Source organism: Sus scrofa, chromosome 1 (assembly GCF_000003025.6).
Source record: "Sus scrofa isolate TJ Tabasco breed Duroc chromosome 1, Sscrofa11.1, whole genome shotgun sequence".
Classification (NCBI taxonomy): domain Eukaryota; kingdom Metazoa; phylum Chordata; class Mammalia; order Artiodactyla; family Suidae; genus Sus; species Sus scrofa.
Window position 1 is genome coordinate 98,636,770 of NC_010443.5, and position 20,193 is coordinate 98,656,962.

Sequence of the window (20,193 nt, forward strand, 5' to 3'; positions counted from 1 at the left end):
TGCTTAAGTTTTAAATGTTGTATTTCTTCACTCAGTGTTTTCTGTAAATTATTGATCTTTGCCTCCCGTTTATTTCCAGTGTCTTGCATCATCTTCAGCATCACCAGTCTCGAGTCTTTTTCCAGAAGGGTGATAATCTCCAGATCAGTTAGCTGTTTTTTCTGGAGTTTTTCTTGTTCCCTCATCTGAGTTATAGTTCTCTGCCTTTTCATTTTTATAGGTTTTCAGTGTGGTTTCCTTTTTGCAGACAATAGAGTTGTAGCCTCTCCTCTTTTTTTTTTTTTTTTTTTTTTGCTTCTTAGGGCCACACCTGCAGCATATGGAAGTTCCCAGGTTAGGGGTTGAATCAGAGCTATAGCTGCCAGATATAGCCACAGCCACGCAGAATCCAAGCCATGTCTGACCTCCACAACCTACACCATAGCTCATGGCAACACCAGATCCTTAACATACTGAGCAAGGCCCAGGATCGAACTTGCATCCTCATGGATCCTAATCAGGTTTGTTAACCACTGAACCACAAAGGGAACTCCCAAGTTATATCCTCTCTTACTTCTGATGTGTGTCCCCCTTGTGGCTGAAGTTAATAAGGGGACTTGCTCTATGCTTCTTGATGGGAGGGACTGGTGCCTGCCCACTGGTAGGTGGGACCGATTCCTATCCCTCTGGTTGGTGGGGCTTTGTCTCTGGGTGAGATTAGAGGTGGCTGTGTGCCTGGGGGGTCTTTAGGCAGCCTGTTAACTGATGGGTGGCGCTGTGATCCTACCTGGATTTTTGGCCTAGGGATTCTCAGCACTGATGGGCTGGGCTAGCTTTTCCCAAAATGGCCACCTCAAGAGGAACACATGCTGATTAATGTTCCTGAGACCTTTGCCTCCAATGTCCTTCCCCTACAATGAGCCACATTCACCCCTGTTTTCCCAGGATGTCCTCCAAGAATTGTAGTCAGGTCCAACTCAGATTCCTATGGAGCCTCTGCTTTTCCCTGGGACCCATTGCAAATGAAAGCCTCTGTGTGCCTTTCAAGAATGGGGTCTGTTTCCCTCAGTCCTGTGGAGCTCCTGTGCACAAGTCCCACTGGCCTTCCTTGCCAGATGCTCCAGGGGCTCCCAATGCCAGATCCCCAAGCTCGGAGACCTGATGTGGGGCTCAGAACCCTCGGTCCTGTAGGTGAGTCTCTGTGATACAGTCACTTTCCAGTGTGTGGGCTGCACACATAGCAGGCATGAGGTTGCTTATATCACGTGATCGCCCCCCTACTGTCTTGATGTGGCTTTCTCTTTAACTTCTGGAGTAGGATATCTTTTTGAAAGTTTCCAGTCCACTGGTTGAAGGTTATTCAGCATTTGGTTATAATTTTATTGTTTTATGAGAGGTGTGCTCCAGTCCTTCTGTTCCACCATATTAATCCTGTTCTCGTCTCTGCTTTTTTGCTCTGATTTTTCACCTTACTCTCCTCTCAGTGGTGACTAATCTACTTTTAATTCAATCCACTGAATTACTCTTAATTCCTGTTATATTTTTCCTTTTTATTGTTGCTGATTCTCTGAAATTCTTGGCTACACTTTTTTTTTTTTTTTTTACATCTGATGGTTTTAATAAATGTAACTTACATTATTTGATCTTCTAATATACCTGCATGTTTCTGATTGTAACAGAAATAATTTGAGGCCTTGGGTTATGCGCTTAAGTCAGCCAGGGCTGTTATAACAAAATACTGTAGACTGGGTGATTTAAGCAAGAGGCATTGATTTTTCAGTTGTGAAAATGCTGCAGAGTCCAAGATTAAGGTGCTGGATGATTCTGTTCCTGGTGAGGACTTTCTTCTTGGCTTATGGATAGTGATCATCTTGCTGTGTCTCCACACAGTGGAGGGAATGAGCTCTCTCATGTCTGCTCTTAGAAGGACACTAAGCCCAATCATGGGGGCTCCATCATCATGACCTCGCCTAAACCTAATGACCTCCTAAAGGCCCTACCTACTAATACCATCACACTGGGGGTTAGGGCTCAGTATACAAAATCTGGGGGATACATTCAGTCCATAACAGTTCATGTCCTCCAGAGAGAACGTCCATTTGCTATGCACCTGGGGACATTAGTGATCTGGTTTTGCCTCAGTCCACATTCAGGGACTGAGATGATTTAGAAGCTGGGCCACAGTTTCCACGAAGGATAGTCTACTGATGAGAACTAGGTAATCCAAACTAACCCTCCAGCTAATGACAACTTGGGAATCTGGCCAACATTTTTTTTTTTTTTTTGCTTTTTGGGAGCCTCACCCATGCCATATGGAGGTTTCCAGGCTGCAGTAGAATTGGAGCTACAGATGTCAGCCTACACCACAGCCACAGCAATGCAGGATCCAAGGTGCGTCTGTGACCTACACTACAGCTCACGCCAATGCCAGATCCTTAACCCACTGAGCGAGGCCAGGGATGGAACCTGCATCCTCATGGTTCCTAGTCGGATTTGTTGCCGCTGTGTCATAATGGGAACTTCACCAAAATATTTTAAATTTTGTTGAAGTCATCCAAAAACCAGCAGAATGATGAAATATTACCTGGCTAGTTGTGTGGGATGTTTTTTCTTCTGCAGAGGGGCTTTTGCTAATTCCAGAGGCAGGAGGGTAGGAGTTAGGAGGGTAGCGGCTGCCATACAGGACCTGACCAAGGGGGTGGAGAGTTCCTGATCAATCTCCTTTGCTTTGGATTGAAGGCTCCAAATGGATATTCTCTAATGAGATTAAATTTTATGGCTTGAATTCTTTTTAAATTTTTTAAATTGTAGTTAATTTACAATGTTCTGTCAATCTGTTTTTTTCTTTTGGCTATGCTCACGGTATGCAGAAATTCCCAGGCCAGGGATTGAACTTGCACCACAACAATAACCTGAACCCCAGCAGTGACAATGCTGGATCCTTAACCACTAGGCTACCAGGTAATTCCTACTTTGAATTCTTTAAAAAAAAAAAAAAAAAAAAAGGCGTAATTGTGGATTGGGCTATAATCCATTCCTCAGCTTTTCATGTTTATATGAAACTCTTTTTTTTTGTTTGTTTGTTTCTTTTAGGGCCTCAGCCACAACATATGGATATTCCCAGGCTAGGGGTCCAATTGGAGCTGTAGCCGCCAGCCTACACCTCAGCCACAGTAATCTGAGCCAGGTCTGCAAGTTGGACATGGCACATGGCAATGCTGGATCTTTAACCCACTGAGCGAGGCCAGGGATCGAACCCCAGTCCTCATGGATGCTAGTCAGGTTCATTAACTGCTGAACCACAATGGGAAACATAGGAAGCTCTTTGTCAGAGAAGAGAAACCCTGACCTCCTTGACCCTTGGAAGCGATTGTAGGACACTGGACTAGGCCCGAATTGGCGTCAAACCCCGAGGATCAGTCCCTGATGTCAAGTGGCAGTGACTGAAACTGCAGGCACAGTGCTTAGGAGGAAAGTAAGAGACCCAAAGAGGTTGACCTTGCAAACTCAAGCCTATAAAGTATCAGGAAGCACCACAACACTAATTTATGGCTCTGAAAAGCAGAGTGGCTCAGTTACATGGAGAGCTATAATGCTATAACACCTAGGACAGTGTTGCCTGAAGAAAGATATCTTAAGAAACTTAGGGCCTAAGAGCAGTTCCCAACTAAAGGCTCCTCTTGGGGGAGCTCCACAAGCTGGAGGAAGCTGCTCAGTGTTCAGACGCTGGTCCTGCGTTCTTTCCTCTCACCTTTCCCTTCTCCAGCGCCTGCGACCTCCTTCTGAAGGAGAGGACTGTGTGGTGTTCAGTGTCTGTGCTGGCCGTGCGCTCAGGAACCTGTTCTTGCCTTTCTCTGTCTTTGTCCTTGAGCTGCTCCCCAGCCCCTCTCCCATCTGCACTGCTGAATGGTGGCCACCCTGTGATGTTGACCTTGCAAGGCTGCTGTTCACAGATCCTATGACAGACACCCATCTCAAGGGGTGACTGTGGGAACCAGAGTTAGGGTTCTGAAACTTTTTTTTTGCACAGTGCCTTGAACTAATAGGAAAAGTGCTATTGCAAGGGGCACATACTTTAAATACTGTGGTAGAAGCCTTTGTTGCTCAGATAACACACTGCAATAAAGGCTCTGTATCTTGGGTAAAGATCAGATGTTAATTTACGTTCAAACACGTGATGGTCTGGTATTGCCTTATTCTATACATTTTTAGTTTGTGGAAAACAAAATGCATTTCTAAGCAAATTAACGTGTCGTTCAAGTTTATCATTTAAATTTGTCACATCATAAATCTTTCATAAAAATAGAGACTCGGGTGGATTTGCAGGACCAAGGCAGTGATGTCTGGGAGTGTGTACTTACACGCTGCCTCTAAGGCAGCAGCTCCGGCTGAGCTTGGAGGCCGGCAAGCACTTCTCCTGTGTGGTTAATTAAAAGGGGGTTGGGAGGGCGAGGATACTGCTGGAGAATAGGGCTTGGGGGCACCTTGGTGAGCCAGGTGGCCCGGGCAAGAGACAGTAGAATCTCCTCAATCCAAGCTCTCCTGGTGGTCTGCCTGCTCTCAGTTCTGAGGCGCCACAGCCCTACCCCCACTCCCTGCCCTGACTCACAAAAACGGATGGTCCAGCAGCTCAGTGACTGTCCCATGGCACTGCCTAGCTCTCAGCCTGGTGGGACAGTTCCGTGCTCTTACCAGAGGCTCAGGTGACCCATGTGACCCTCTAAAATTTTGTGATTTTGATTAAAGGAAGCAAAGTGTTCTGGGAACAAATGAAAGCTATATATCAGTTCCCATGTAGGAAATCTAATTGTTCCCTGAAATAATAATGTCATCATTTCCCGTCTGACTAGGGGACTGTTCCTTCCACCTCCAGACCGCCTCTCCCCACAGGGCAGCTCAGCAGAAGCCGTTCACATGCCTCATGTGTGCAGAGGCCCTGGCCACACGACCTGTAGTGAAATGCCAGAGCCCCCAAGTCATCCATGGAGATGCCTCAGTGGCCCGAACAGAACGAGGCTGAGGAGGCAGCAAGCAGGCTGCAAGTGTCTTCTGCGTCCACGGCCAACGACGGCCCTTCCTCAGTCATCCTCAGGGAGCACTGGTCTCAGCCCCTGTCCTGACAGTAAAGAAACCACAGGGTCGACCTCAAACGCCACTGAAAGAAAGTAGTCAGGCTTTTCACAGGTGGAAACCACACCTGTGTTTTCAGCCTTTGCCAGAGCTCAGTGTGAGAGGGGGCTCCTCCCAGACCCTCAGAAGGTGGTCTTGAGCCCAAATGACCGAGGCCCCCAGCCTGGGACGCAGGGACTGGCGAGAAGCTGTTCCTGACAGACATTAGACAAGGAGGCTGCAACGGGTGCTCTGGCTCACCTGTGATTATGTGCTTCCTGTGCAGAAAAGCAAATATTTTGCGTCTCTGAGAATGAACCTAGGCCACAGAAGTGGCCGTGGACTCAGTATGATTCTGAAGTCCCGTCCACCTCTGCCCGTAGGGGCTACAGGTCTGCTCAGGGCGATCAGGGGCCCTCTCCCTCTGAGAAGCTCCTTCCTCCGGCTCAGGGGGGAAACTGCAGGTCACACAGACCCCAAAAGAGTTTAAAGCCAGAAATGGAGAGAAATGTTTTTCATCTCATACGGAATACTGCATTAATCAAATTGGTCTCCTCTTTCTCCTGTTCATCTGGTTGAAGAAAAAAGATTGCTTTCAACATGAAGCTTTTTTTCCCCCCATGATTAATACAGAGTAGATTAACTTAATTTGTGCTAGACTCCAATTTAATTCAGCTACAGCTCAGAGGCCAAATCCACAGAAAAGCTAATCTGGGCTTCACGAGAAGGATCCATTTTTTTCTTTGAGGGAAAGAGGCCAAGCATCTAAAGGCTTAGATCCAACTGCTCTGGCTGACATCACGGGCCCTCTGAAAGGCAACTACACCACACACACAGCTTCATTTTCTTATTAACTCATGTCATCTTTTCAGACTGATGTTTCTTAATGTTGAAACACATGCACACACACATGACCAAAACAAAAAGCTTGAACATGCAAAAAAAAAAAAAAAAAAGTATGTGTTGGTAAAGTGTTACATGCCTAAGGCATCAGGTTTCTAGAAAAGCTCATGATTTTTGGTTTAGAAATAAAATTGCATGTGAAACGGCAGGTTTTTACATTTATTATTGTTCTGTGCCCCCACCCCCCACGCTATCATCTAAACTGAGTGATCTACTGCCAACTGGCACCAATTCTGCAAACCCGAGTGTGCAAGGGAAACACGCCAGTGTGATCCTCCTCAATGGAAGACACGCCAGGGACTCTGTCTACCTCTGTTCCCCAGAAAAACATCACTAGAAGAGCTGCTTGGCTGGAGGGGGTCAGGCTGGGAGGCAGCGTCCCGCCCTCAGTCGGAATCCATGGTGAACAGCTGGATGTCCTGCGGGTTCCAGTATAGGCCTACTGCTGTGTTGTACACCAGGGACCAAACGTAGGGGATAAAAAACTCCTCGGGCTGCTCCTCTTCCACATATTTGAATTTCAGTTCTGGAAATTTCTGTAACGAAAACAAGACAATTTGGTCAATCCCATAGTCCCATGAAAAGGAGCAGTTTATACCTCCTCTGAGGGGTCAGAGGGCCTGAGAGCCCCAGGGACACAAGATCCAGCTTGCCGCTCCGGGGGCGTGTGAGTCACCTGTAGGGAGGGCACACAACCCCACTGGCCCTGGTCAGGGGTGACCATGTGCTGAGAGGAGCAGGGACCAGAACAGTGGACAAGGCGGGGTGAGAAACGCCAGAGTGGGAAACAGCGGGCAGTGTTTGAGCAAGACTGTCTCCTGCACACCGCCGCCCACTGGGTCTTCCTGAGACACCTTCCTCTGGCTGAAGTTCCCCTCAGAACTCCTTGGCCTTGACCCTGAGGGCGGGCGGTGAGCACAGAGGGCCAGCAGTGCTGTGGGTCGCCCCTGCTTTGTGGAGGGGACCTGTGCCTGAGGCGCAGGGAAGGCTTAGTCGCTGCTCTGCAGAGACAGCATGTGCAGTTCCCAGGTCTAGTAAGTAGCACTTTCATTGGGCTTTTGATTTTGTTCTCGTTCTACTCCCGATCTACATATTCCCGCCAGGGCAGAGGAGGTGATTCTCCTCTCCGCAGCCCGAGGAGCCCAGGATTCAGCTAAAAGCCCCACCCACCGCTTCCCTGGCCAAGGTGACTCTGGCAGGAGAGGCTGCAGTTTGGTGATGGTGGCAGGGGTAGGGGGCTGGGGAGAAGCAGGCAACAGCGGAGGGAGAGAGCTGGCAGAGGGCGAAGGGGAAACACTCCCATGAACGCGTGGCCCACGAGGGCAGAGATTTCTACATCCACTGTGTCTGCTGCTGTATCCCGACAGAGAGTGGCCGGACACTTAGTAAATAACTTGCAGAATGAAGCAATCAACCATCTAAGGCTCAACTACGTCCCAGGCACAAGGGTAACCACTTCACGTAAGGCATCTTGCTCAATCCCTCTTATTCATTCCTACACTGGCTGAGCGTCTGCTCCTCAGCACAGGTGGGGGCTGAGCACCAGGACCCGGGGATGCAGGGCCAGCAGCTCCACACAGTTCCTGTCCTCTCGGACGAGCGTCCTTGTGGAGCAGAGACAAAGGAAACAGCAGTAGCAACAGCAAAACAATGATCACCGAGAAGTGAGAAGGGAAGGACAGGAGGCTCCAGAGGCCTGGTGGTGGAGGAGGCAGCCAGGTGAAGAGGGAAGCGTGTTCCTCCTGAGGGAGCAGTACGGAAGGAAGGCATGAGGTGCTTTACACTGGGGGGCAGAGTAAGTCCCGGTGAGCAGGGCCCACAGTGGAGGACGGAGCTGCAGGAAGAATCCAGCTCGCTGCGCGAAGGTCCCAGAAGCATCCGAAAGGTCTCAGAAAGGGGCCCGATGGGACTGGCTCTGAGCAGGGACTGGATCACAGAGGGGAGAACTGGGGGGCACCCAGCAGGGGTGGGGCCTGGGCCAGGTGAGGAGCAAACAGGCCGGAGCTAAAAGGACACTAGTTGGGTGGATTTAAAAGATTTTAAACAGAAAGGAGGGTGGTGGTGGAGGGAGTAGGGGAGCTACATACACACACAGGTTTAAAGGTTCTTAAAACAACATCTGCTTATCTACAGAAAAAAACCCCAAACTCACGGACATGGAGAACAGACTTATGGTTGCCATGGGGGAGGGGGAGGGACTGGGATGCCCTGGGCGTTGGGGGTTGGTAGTTCACACTATTGCATTCAGAGTGGATAAGCAGTGACATTCTGCTGTACAGCACAGGGAGGTATATGTAGTCACGTGATGGAACATGATGGAGGATAATGTGAGAAAAAGAATGTACGTATATGTGTAACTGAGTCACTTTGCTGTACAGCAATAATTGACAGGACACTGTACATCACCTATACTTAAAAAAACAAACCCCAAACCAAAAAACAAAACAACATTCGTAATGATTAAGACTGAACATTTAAGTGCTGGATCCTGAGAGTTCGAGAATGATGAGTGGGGGCTGAGTTGAGCAGGAAATGCTTTGCGGCAAGGTGAGTTTTGAGTTAAATCCTGAAAAAGGTACAGGGATTCATGAAAAAGGAGGCTCCTCTGGTCATGGATGTTACTTCAACATACCACAGACAGCACAGTCCCCATTTATTACGACTTTAATGAAAACCAACTCTATTCCACGCTCCCAGGGCATCAGTAGATACAGAATATACAGCAAGGAGTTGTTTTTTTTTTTGGTCTTTTTGTCTTTTTGTCTTTTCTTGAGCCGCTCCCATGGCATATGGAGATTCCCAGGCTAGGGGTCGAATCTGAGCTGTAGTGGCTGGCCTACGCCAGAGCCACAGCAACATGAGATCCAAGCCGCGTCTGCGACCTACACCACAACTCATGGCAGCGGATCGTTAACCCACTGAGCAAGGCCAGGGACCAAACCCGCAACCTCATGGTTCCTAGTCGGATTCGTTAACCACTGAGCCACAACGGGAACTCCAGCAAGGAGTTTTACAGGTGGGCCGACCTCTAGCATAAGTTACCTACCCCGATATCCTCCTTCATACTCTATCTGCTCCATACTTTGCAGAACCACTCAGATTTAGTGAAAACCCAAGCCTTTTCAGACCCTCAGTGTGTTGACTCAGTTCTTCATTATTGTCGGCATAGGCTAAGTGTGTCTGTGTGCGCTGATGGCAACGCTGACAACAGTGTGGAGGGGAGGATGACTCTTCCTACTGGGCTTGTGGGGTCAGTCTGACTGACAGTGATCAGCTAAGGGACATGGCCCTATTTCTGGCACTCAGTGATCTGACTGGCATTCCACTCCCTTGCCATCTATTCACTAAGTCCTCTCGAAGCCCGCGTGGGTGCACCACAACCGCTCAGCAGCTGGGTGGTCTCTGGGGGCCTGGGGCATCCTTGATGAGCCTTCTCATGTGCTCTGTGCTGCTTTCGGCCTGGAATGAGGTTCTCAGGTATGGGGACAGAGTTCTCAGAGGTGGCAATGTCTTCGCCATGGAATCAGGGGTCTGACAGGCACCAACACAGTAACTTTCTTTTTCCATGCATTTGTAGCAAGAAGGTGTGGCAAGCAGCTTCCAGGTTGGTCTGGAAGGTCCCCACGCACATCATGGTCAGTTATTATGGTGTCCTGCCGAGGCTGATGTGGCCAATATCACTGACAGAAGGTGAAGTGGGGCCTGGAGCAGCTAAGTGCTGGTTCTAGTCATACAGTCTGTGGGGTGGAGTCAGGATTGACGTCTGGGTCTGACTGGGTGGGAAAGTCAGTTTGGAAAGACGCCATTGTTGTAACCACCCCAGCGCTTTGTCCTAAAATCTAATTCTCCTAGGCTCCGAGGAGCCCTTTGGGGTTTGTTCTATGCTCTTTCATTGTGTGGACAGAACCCAGCACCCTACTGGGTCCTTGAAAAATTACCAAACCCACAATGATGTCAACTGATGAGGGACCGCGTTTGAAGACGAAAAGAATTTTACCCCCTAATAACGAAGATGGAAGTCTTGGTTCTTGGAATGGCCTCAACTTCAGAAAACCTCTCACCCTGTCTCGGAGAGGAGTGAGGGGGCTGGGGGCACAGAGGTGGTGGTTAGAAAAGGCCAGACCCCTCCTCCCACCACCCCCCTGCACTGCCTCTTTCCGCTGGAGTAACAACATCCTACATTTCTAAGTGGTAATGTAGCCAATAAGATGCACTTCTTGTTGTAAGAGAAAAATGACTAAAAGATGAGCCTTTTCTCTACCGAGTGACATGTTTAGGGGCTTTCCTACGAAGGCAGGCCTTAGGAAAGGCTGTGAGGCAACTTAACTGAGCCTGCTTCCTGTAGCTCCAGGGAGGGTGGAATGGGAAAGAAAAGGAGCAAACTGCTTTCCTAAGAATTCCTTCCAGCAGAATTAAAAGCAGCTTGGGCAGGAGCCGCTCAGTGGGGTGGCACCACATGTCTGTGCCAGCGCTAAGTCTTCCCCGCCCTCATGGTTTTGGGGAAATTCTGATGACTCTCCAGTTAGGAAGAGTAATGAGTCAAAGGCTGCCTTTAGATCATGCACAGGCGGATCTAGGAAAAGGCCACCAGGAGAAAAGCACCCGGCCACCCCCGTGACCATCCATCCTTTCCACCACCTGGGAAAAATGGAGCTGAAAAGGCCTTGTTTTCATTTTGGCTCAAGTTTACGTGAAAACAATAACCAATCTCACTCTGGAGTAAGTACAATAAACGAATCTCAATGTAGGGTGACTATCAGGGTGGCAAGAATATTCAGACATAGTATCTAATAGTACATACAAATAGTATTTAATATAGTATCAACTTTATCCAGATATGGTATATAATAGAACATACAAACAGTATAATATCAACTTTACCTGACAATAGCATATGTGTATTTCATTATGACGTTTTTCAAGTTGATCAGTAGAAGTTCTTTGCAAAAACTTAACTCTGAGATTCCAGCTAACATTTATAGCTAACAGAACTGACTGCCTATTATATGGCAGGCATGTTCAAACACTTGACATACAGTTACTCTAGTTACTCGTTAATCTTTGAGTAACAAGAAAAAGCACCTGAAAGGCAGACAGATGACTGGAGTTCTACACGCACCTCTTTCCATGCATTCATTCATCAATTCACTGATTCATTCATTCATTAAATACTTACTGAGGGCCTACTGTGTAGCAAGCACAGTACTAAGAACAGACCTATGAATATAATCACAGCATTTACGAGCTGTAAGTTCAGTCCTTATTAGCTGGGTGACTTGAGACAAATCTTGTACCATCACTCAGACCAAAGCTCTCAAAAGATGAGTTTACTCTATGCTGAGATTCTGAATTTAACAGATTTTGAATTCTATTTCACAGGGTTGTGACAATCAAATGAGATGAGCCATGTAAAAGTGCCTTCTAAAGAACCTGACCCAAAAACTATTTATTAACAGCTCAATAAATGTTGGCTGTTAATACTGACATTAAAGTGATCTGCAAATGTAATAAGGTATGCTCTTATTTTAGCACTTTCAGCAATCAAATCCAAAGACTAGAAATACCATCCCTGGCCTGGTCCTAACCTATTTCTCTTATTCCACCCAACTAGACACTTTCTACTTGGCAACACTGTTTCCTGTTATTATAACAGAAACATAAAGAACCTGAGCCTCCCCACGTGAAAACCTAGGAACAAGTGCTGACAAATGGCCTAAAAGGGACAGACTCATCTTCATTAGCACTTTTTTTTTTTCCTTTCTTTTTTTAATGGCTGCACCTGTAGCACATGGAAGTTCCCAGTCTAGGGATCAAACTGAAGTTGCAGCTGCCGGCCTACGCCACAGCCACAGCCACAGCCACGCTGGATCTGAGCCACATCTTTGACCTACGCCGGAGCTCATGGCAACCCCAGATCCTTAACCCACTGATTGAGACCAGGCATCAAACCGCATCCTCATGTATACTATGTCGGGTTCTTAACCTATTGAGCCACAACAGGAACTCCTTCATTAGCATTTTTAAAGAATAAAGTTCTGTCACTGAAAAAAGGTAGGTTCTAAAAAGCTATAGAGTCATCATTTGTTGAATAGTGAGTTACATTAAGAAACTCATAGCTTCATATCTGCGTATAGTCCTGTGGCGGGACTCGACTCGAAGTGGGGATCGGCCCCGAGGAAAGCTTATGGGGCTGCGGTGGTGTTGACAGAAGGGCCACTTCTAAGCCGTGTTTGACATCAGCGTCACAATCTCCCTGCATGATTCTGGGGCGTGTTCAACAACCTCCAACGAGCAGCCTGGGGTGTGGCTGGATGGGGGCTGGAGTGGCTGAGGACTGGCTATTAACCAAGCCAATATAACAAAGCACAAAGTAGAGAGCCTCCTCTTTCCTGCAATGAGTTGTTTTTAAGACAGTGTACTGGGAACGTTTTAAAAAGGTGACTAAGAGGCATAAGTCATAAGAGGGCTTTGCAAACACTAGTCAGTGAACCAGACTGAATGTGTATGCAGCCTCTTGGTGTGACTACCTGTGTCCAAGCTGCATTGAATATGGCACCCCCTGAACAGGGAGCTATTTAGCCAGAGAGAGAACCCACCCGGGTTTAGAGTGAAACAGACATTCTTGGAGTTCCCCTGTGGCTCAGTAGGTTAAGGATCTGGCGTTGTCACTGCTGCGGTGAAAGGGTTCAACCCCTGGCTCAGGAACTTCTGCATGTTACAGGTACAGCCAAAAAAAAAAAAAAAAAAAAAAAAAAGAAAAGAAAAGAAAAGAAAAAGAAATATGCATTTCTTTTAAAAAGAAAAATAAAAAATATGTGTTCCTCTAATACTCTTAGAAGTCTGAGAGCTAAGGAAAAGAAAGACAAAAGGGTTTTTTTTTGGCCTTTTTAGGGCCACACCTGAAGCACATGGAGGTTCTCAGGCTAGGGGTTAGATCGGAGCTGTAGCTGCCAGCCTACACCACAGCCACAGCAACATGGGATCCGAGCCTTGTCTGTGACCTTCACCACAGCTCACGGCAACACCAGATCCTTAACCCAATGAGCAAGGCCAGGGATCCAACCTGCGGGCTCATGGATGCTAGTCAGATTTGTTTCTGCTAAGCCACAATGGGAACTCCCAAAAGGTTTTATTTAGCACTGGACACTGGGGACACATTTTGTCAGGATTCAGTCCAAAAAATGTCATATTCTAAATGTCAGATCAGCAACCTAGAAAGAGTCACTCTTCCCTTTATGTTCTTTTCAAGCCTGTGGGGAGCGATAATGCATCCTGTGATGGCTCAGCCAAGTCCAGCCTCCTCGCTCAAGCACCTTCACTCCTGACTTGGCCAGTGATGCCCAGGCCACAGGGCATTCCTGGGTCCTCACCTTTCTACCCCATCTTCTCTCCCGCCTCCTCGGTCCCCTTGTGGGCTCCAGCCAGTGACAGCTGGGTGGATGCACCTGAGGACCACTAAAGCTCTGGGCAGGTGGAGGAAGAGCTCAGGGGGGATGGCGGCTTTGTTTCCACAGACTGCATCTGGAAGGGGCCAGCAGGGGGCAGGTTTCCGCCCCTCTCTTTCCAAGACAGTTGTCTTGTGACTCAGCTCAATGAGGAGGGAAAAACCCATCTCTCAAGCCTGGAGCTTGGTCTCAATCCAAAGCTACTTACAACAATCTTGTTGTTTTGATTTTTGGAGCCAGAGGTAATGCTAGACGCTCGAATTTGGCCGGAATGTTTTTATCAGCTCCAGTGAATCAACCCACCACAGTGGGACATCCGGACGCCCGGCCCAGAGACAAAGCAAAGGTCTGATTTGGTGGTTGAGACTCGGGTATAACAAGCAGACCAAAAGCTTTAAAGACTGTCTCTGCTGTCAGCCATGTGATCTGGTGAAAACCCACAGGAAGTTCAGCAAACAGATGTAGGGCTCAACTGCAATAACTATATTACCACAAAAGTTCAATGGCGTTTTTCCTCTTCTACCTAAAGATTATATAGATAGCATTAGAAACGCCAGCAAGCACTGACATGGCTCCAAGAGTGCTTGGTGCAATTTAAAATCAAATAGCTAGATAACACATTAAAAAAAAAAATTCCTGAAAAGACTGTATCAAGCCTCTAAATAGGCAAGTGACTGGTGATGGTCAGTAGCGAGGTGGCCTGTCACTGCTGGGAGATGGGGTGGGACAGACGAGGAGAGCTCCTACAATGCACGAAGGGGCTACTGTGGGCAGGTTCTGCACAGCTGGAGAGTAAACTGGTTTCAAGATTCTGTCTTAAAAAGATATCAAGGTAGGCATTTTACAGGCGATTATTTTATCCAGGGGTGATGTTGGATGATGAACCAGTTTCCCTAGTATTTCTTCCCTATTTTTCTTTTCTTTTTTTTTTTTTTTTTTTTGGTCTTTTTAGGGCTGCACCCAAGGCATGTGGAAGTTTCCAGGCTAGGGGTCGAATCGGAGCTACAACTGCCAGCCACAGCCACAGCCACACGGGATCCAAGATGCATCTGTAACCTACACCACAGTTCACGGCAACTCTGGATCCTTAACCCACTGAGCGAGGCCAGGGATCAAACCCGTACCCTCATGGATACTGTCCGGTTTGTTACCACTGAACCATGATGGGAATTCTTCCTCCCTTCTTTTACTCTGTGTTAATACTGGGTCCTTCAACTAAACGTTGGTGAGCGCCAACTATCTATGAAGCACTGTGCTTGAGGCTGCAGAGGAAAGAGGAATAGCTGTTGCTCCTCTAACGGGGGTATGATTTAGCAGGAGGCAGAACGTGACACAAGATGGAAGAACAATGCTCAGGAGAGGTGTTCTCCCAGGCAGACTGGCTAACACTGGGCTTGGAAGACTGCTGGTCGGCTTTGAAGAGCAAGCTCCAGGAAAAGAATCCATATGATCAACTCAGCTCAATTATGGTCTGAACAAGGAGGCCACGGCCTACTCTTCTATGCATAATGGAATGTGCTGCTGATGGATCACATATTATTACCTAACTTGATAAGCAAAAGATAAGCACTGGCCTACGAATAACAGCACTGCTGACCGTGGAGCAGTTCCATTTTATGCAAATTCGTTTCAAAATTAGTGAAAAACCTAAATTCAAAATACAGAAGATTATAGAGGGCTATTTATTAAAAGTTACAAATGAGGAAATACAAAGCTAGAAGGAAGAAGTCCACCATGAGGAGGCTCGGAGGGCAGTCACGATACCTTGCATACCTAAGAGCATGATGGCCGGCCAGGCAGCGGGGACCTCACGGACCTCTCTGGGCAGTAAGTTATCACCAAAAAGGGAGCTACAGGGTGAGCACACACCCCTATCCTGAAAGCTCAGGCTGGGCGACCGCACCTCCCTCTCAGGACCTTGTTTTGCCATCTCTGAGGATTACGAGCCACACTAATGGCTTCTGTGACTAGGGGCAAAACAGAAGGATACAACAGAAGGTTGCAGCCGCACCTGTGATGAGCCCTCCACAAACTCACCATCACGCCATCAGCCAGAATCTGAGATCCATGTGAGTCAGAAGTCTGCGTGAATGTCCCCGTCAGACCCTTCTCTCACAGGTCCAGGTTAAGGGGTTCCTGAGGAGGAGCAGGTCTTCAGTTTTAAATTTCTCTCTCTTTTCTGGGGGCTGATAGGGTGGCCTGGAGGAGGAGGAAGAAAGGACAGGCTCTCCTGCTGCAGGGGGAGTTTGAGAAAGGCCCTGACAGATGGGTTCTGCCCTGCAGGGGCAGGACGGGTGGCAGGGAGGGAGCTGGCGTTGCATGTCCAGAGGCCCTTGTGAGCCAACAGAGAGGCCAGCGTCTCACCTGTGGGCCTGGCCAGTCATGTGGGACCAGCGCACAGCAAGGCTGGTGGCTGGAGACACTGCTGGAAAGACAAGGAGAGGGGGGGTCTTGAGGGTCAGGATAACAAGTCTGTTTATTTGGAGAGACTAGAGTTGAGAGAACAGGTAGGCTAGGGATAGATATTTCCAATTTAAAAGTCATTGGCTCTGAGATGGCAACTGACGTTGCCAAGTGTGTCAACTCCTCAAGAAGACTGAATGCAGCACTGAGTCCAGGCCCTGTTTCAAAGGCAAACCAATTGCAATACTGAAGGCTGGGAGGGAGAGAACGTTTTGATCCCACAGTGGGAGATGAAGGGCAACAGCAGAGAATTTACTGGCAGAACTTCCTGTGCTGAAAGTGAGCCCAGAGGGGGAGCCACAGATGATTGGAATTGCTGGTCCTTCCTGCAGTGCGGACTCAGATATCTGGCCAAGAGAGTGAGAGCCTGGAGAAAGAAAGGCATTCCTGGGAGTTCCTGTTGTGGGTCAGTGGAAATGAATGTGGCTAGGATGCATAAGGATTCAGGTTCAATCCCTGGCCTTGCTCAGTGGGTCGGGGATTGGGTGTTGCCATGAGCTGTGTTGTAGGTCAAAGACGAAACTCGGATCCCACATTGCTGTAGCTGTGGCATAGGCTGGCAGCTATAGCTCTGATTTGACCCCTAGCTTGGGAACTCCCACATGCCACCGGTATGGCCCTAAAAAGCAAAAAAGAACGCATTCCTACAAAAAAAAAAAATTCTAAGTAGAATCTAAGCTCCATAAGGGCAGTGTTTTTTTTTCCTACGGATATGTCCCCTCAGTGCTAGAATATCGTTAGGTGCTTAAGAGATACTTGCTCAGTGAGTGAACAAAGGACTAAACCAACAAAGAGGTAAAAATTGCTGTTTGTAGAAAAACTCAAGAGGTATGGGAGGAAAAAAGAGTTGGGAAAACTGAGTCCTGCTCACTAAGTGAGTTAGTGGAATAACTGCCCAAATTTATTTGGGATAAAATGAGCCAAATTAAGCCTATGTCCCTTTCAGAAGCAAATGCACTGACTTACTGGGGCTTGGGGGGGAGGGCAATACTTCAAGACTAATAGATTAATTTACTTCTCAAATTGCCTGTTTTCCTTACCATCGCCTTACTGCCGGTATAGTCTCACATGGGAAAATCAGATCATGGATAATGAATGATGTTGATGTAGGTGGTCATGGTCCTATTTTATATTTCAATATCCATCTAACTATGGAAGACAAAGTGAGCCCATCCACGTGCACTAGTCATGACCCGATGCCTGGTAGGTAAACTGAGACAAGCTCCATTTTTATTGAGTCCTTCACTTACTCTTGTCAAAACTGCAATATGGGTTTTGGAGTTCCCGTCGTGGCTCAGTGGTTAACGAATATGACTAGGAACCATGAGGTTGTGGGTTCGATCCCTGGCCAGGCTCAGTGGGTTAAGGATCCCGAGTTGCCGTGAGCTGTGGTGTAGGTTGCAGACTCGGCTTGGATCCCACGTTGCTGTGGCTGTGGCATAGGCTGGCGGCTACAGCTCCGATTCGACTCCTAGCCTAGGAATCTCCACATGCCTAGGGAGCAGCCCAAGAAATGGCAAAAAGACAAAAAAAAAAAAAAAAAAAAAAAAAAGACTGCAATATGGGTTTAAAAAAAAAAAGTGGGGGGGTGTGAGTGTGTGTGGTATGACCTCAAAATCTAACAGTTAAACCCTAACTACAGTGTCTGTGATAATATTTCTTTACACTTTTCAGATTATTTTTTCAGATTAATATGTAAATTAGGTGGGAGATAAAGATTTAGAGAAAGATTCTAAATCATGTTTAGACAAATTCTGGCAGAACAAGGATCTTTGCTGTGTCTGGAATGTCCATGCTGGGAGTTACAGGTGGGTGACATGTGGGGGACAAGGGCAGATGAGGGGCTTTGCTGGCACTGCCCTGGCCCTGATGGATGTGCCTCTGAGAGGAAGAGCATTTGTGTGGTTATGTCAGGTGGGAACACAGCCTTGGCCAGAGCAGGTCAAAGAGTTATCTGGAAAGAGAATTCCAACTAGGACAGACAGAGATAAGAAGTTGTCTTTAATTTCTTGAGTTATCTCCTTTGAACATTCTTAGGATTTAAATTATAAGTAAATGTGACAATTTTGCAAGCCTTCCAGGGGCACCCCACCCTCAGAAAAGTCAGGCCTTAATTATTCCTGAGCAAGAAGTTAAAACCAGGCTCTGCTAATCAACACTCCCACGTATCCATTATATGGGAGAATTTCATTCCCTCTGCTTATGGAAAGAACAATCTATTCCAAGCGGTACATGAAAAGCCTTGGGGCTGCTAAGTCAATGTTTTCTTCTATCTACTTGGAGAAAATCCTCCTAAAATCCCCTAATTCTAATGGCATGCATTTTACAACCTAAAGTTCAACCTCAGTGCTTCCTACGGCAGCATTTCCCAGTGTCGCAAGCATGGTCCATGAGTGAGGTCTGAGCCAGACCTGTGACTTCCTGTCAGACGCAACAGTCCTGGCCAAGTGGTTACTCTAACGTGTGAGACTGATGAATGAAAGGCACAAACGGAGGTTTGTTTCACAGTCATGAGGACTGACAAAGGGGATTAGAATTAGCAAATCTAGAGGAAAGGGACAGAAGCAGAGTGCTCCCAATGATTCTTAATTTGCTGATATAAAGTGAGTCCACCAATGTGAGGGAGAGCCATCTAGAAGACGGGGCCCCTCAGTGTCAACTGGACAGGTCTAGGTTAGCCTGAAAAATCTGTATTACTTTCCTGAACCTTAACATGAAGAAAGCCCGGAACCAAAGAACATGAGCACTAGAAGAGATGCAACACCCTTAGCTCCCAATTCTAAAAAGAAGGTACAAACATGTATAAATAAAACCACAAAAATCCTTAACAGCCTTAACAGTCGTACGGGCCAAGTAAACAGGAATTCATATTAAATGACTAGTGTATAAGATTACTTTTTAAGAAATTGTTCTCATATAGGAAACATATTCATTACCTCAACCCCAAAACTCCTTCAGACTCAGGCTTGTTCTCTTTGGGAATGCAGGTGATGCTTTCCAAAAAGTAAAAAAAAAAATTTATTGTGCTAAACCATAATGGGAAATAGTATGAAAAAAAGTATTAAAAAATGCTATTGATAAGTTAGTTGTGTTTTTATCTCCTTGAAGACAGTAAAATGATTACTGTCATTTTATTAAATGACGTTATTAAATGATTCAAAAACCTGATTTGGTGTTATGCATCACACTGTAATATCACCTTACTGTGTTCTTTCTATTTGCAAAAGAGCTATCAATGGTGAAACACTCAACTGCTTGAAAATCTCAAGACAGAAGATAAGCAATTGAATGCATCAGAAAGAACTAACCAGAGCAGGTTGTCTAATTTTTCTCAGGGAAAACATGAACAGCAAGAAGCAAAGACAGAGAAAAGTGGGTGGTGGGATATGCCACTGAAGGGCGGGGGTGGGGATGGCATAAGAAAAAACACTAGTACGACAGAGTTATGTGACTCGAGACCTCAGACAAAAAAAGAAAATAATGAAGGGGAGCCTACCTCACTATACATTAAACCATAAAGTTAAATAATTGAGTGGTATATGATATTCCTCCCCTTTAATCTGGACCATCATTGATGTTCATAATTTAGAACTTATACCTGCTATAATCACAGAAGAAGTAATCAAAAGATCTGTATAAAATATCTCATCTGGGGAAGACAGGATATGATTTATTTTATAATACCCCCCCCAAAATAAAAAGAGGTTGAAATTTAAACTTCCAAAAGTTTTGATTTTGAAAACAAAGTGAGGGTAATCAGATAAAAAGGTGAAAGGATGGCAAAAAACAGTCTTCAGTACGATCTAGGGGGTACAGATTCTGCTGGGAGCTTCTTAGTCCTTCTAGTATGCAATCATTTCACAAATGACTAATGACTCTTAGGTTACTGCTGTCTGTCTTCAATGATGATGATGTTAATGGGAGACAGATTCAGAAGACCAAGTGTCAAGCTCTTTCTAATGCACAGGAGTAACATTCCCTTTGGTTGTAAGTTTTTTGCTTTTCGTTTTCTCTCTCTCTCTTTTTTTTTTTTTTTTTTTTATCTTTTCAGGGACGCACCCGAGGCATATGGAATTCCCAGGCTATGGGCTGAATTGGAGCTTACGCCACAGCCACAGCAATGCGAGATCTGAGCCATGTCTTCAACCTACACCACAGCTCACGGCAACTCGGGATCCTTAACCCACTGAGCAAGGCCAGGGATCGAACCCGCAACCTCATCGTTCCTAGTTAGATTCGTTTCTGCTGTGCCACGATGGGAACCCCAGTTGGAAGTTTTGAATGGATTCTGCCC

The 20,193-nt window shown here is 46.7% G+C and overlaps 1 protein-coding gene across 5 annotated transcripts in view; it reads right to left on the bottom strand.

Moving 5' to 3' along the window:
• DYM (dymeclin) overlaps positions 5,737-20,193 on the bottom strand; it is a 382,159-nt gene continuing 367,702 nt past the window's right edge. For all 5 annotated transcript variants that reach the window (XM_021092922.1, XM_021092897.1, XM_021092955.1 and 2 more), the window contains one exon: positions 5,737-6,527. In XM_021092922.1, coding sequence (XP_020948581.1) covers positions 6,378-6,527 — 150 coding nt within the window. In that variant the 3' untranslated portion in view covers positions 5,737-6,377. The remainder of the gene's footprint in view (positions 6,528-20,193) is intronic.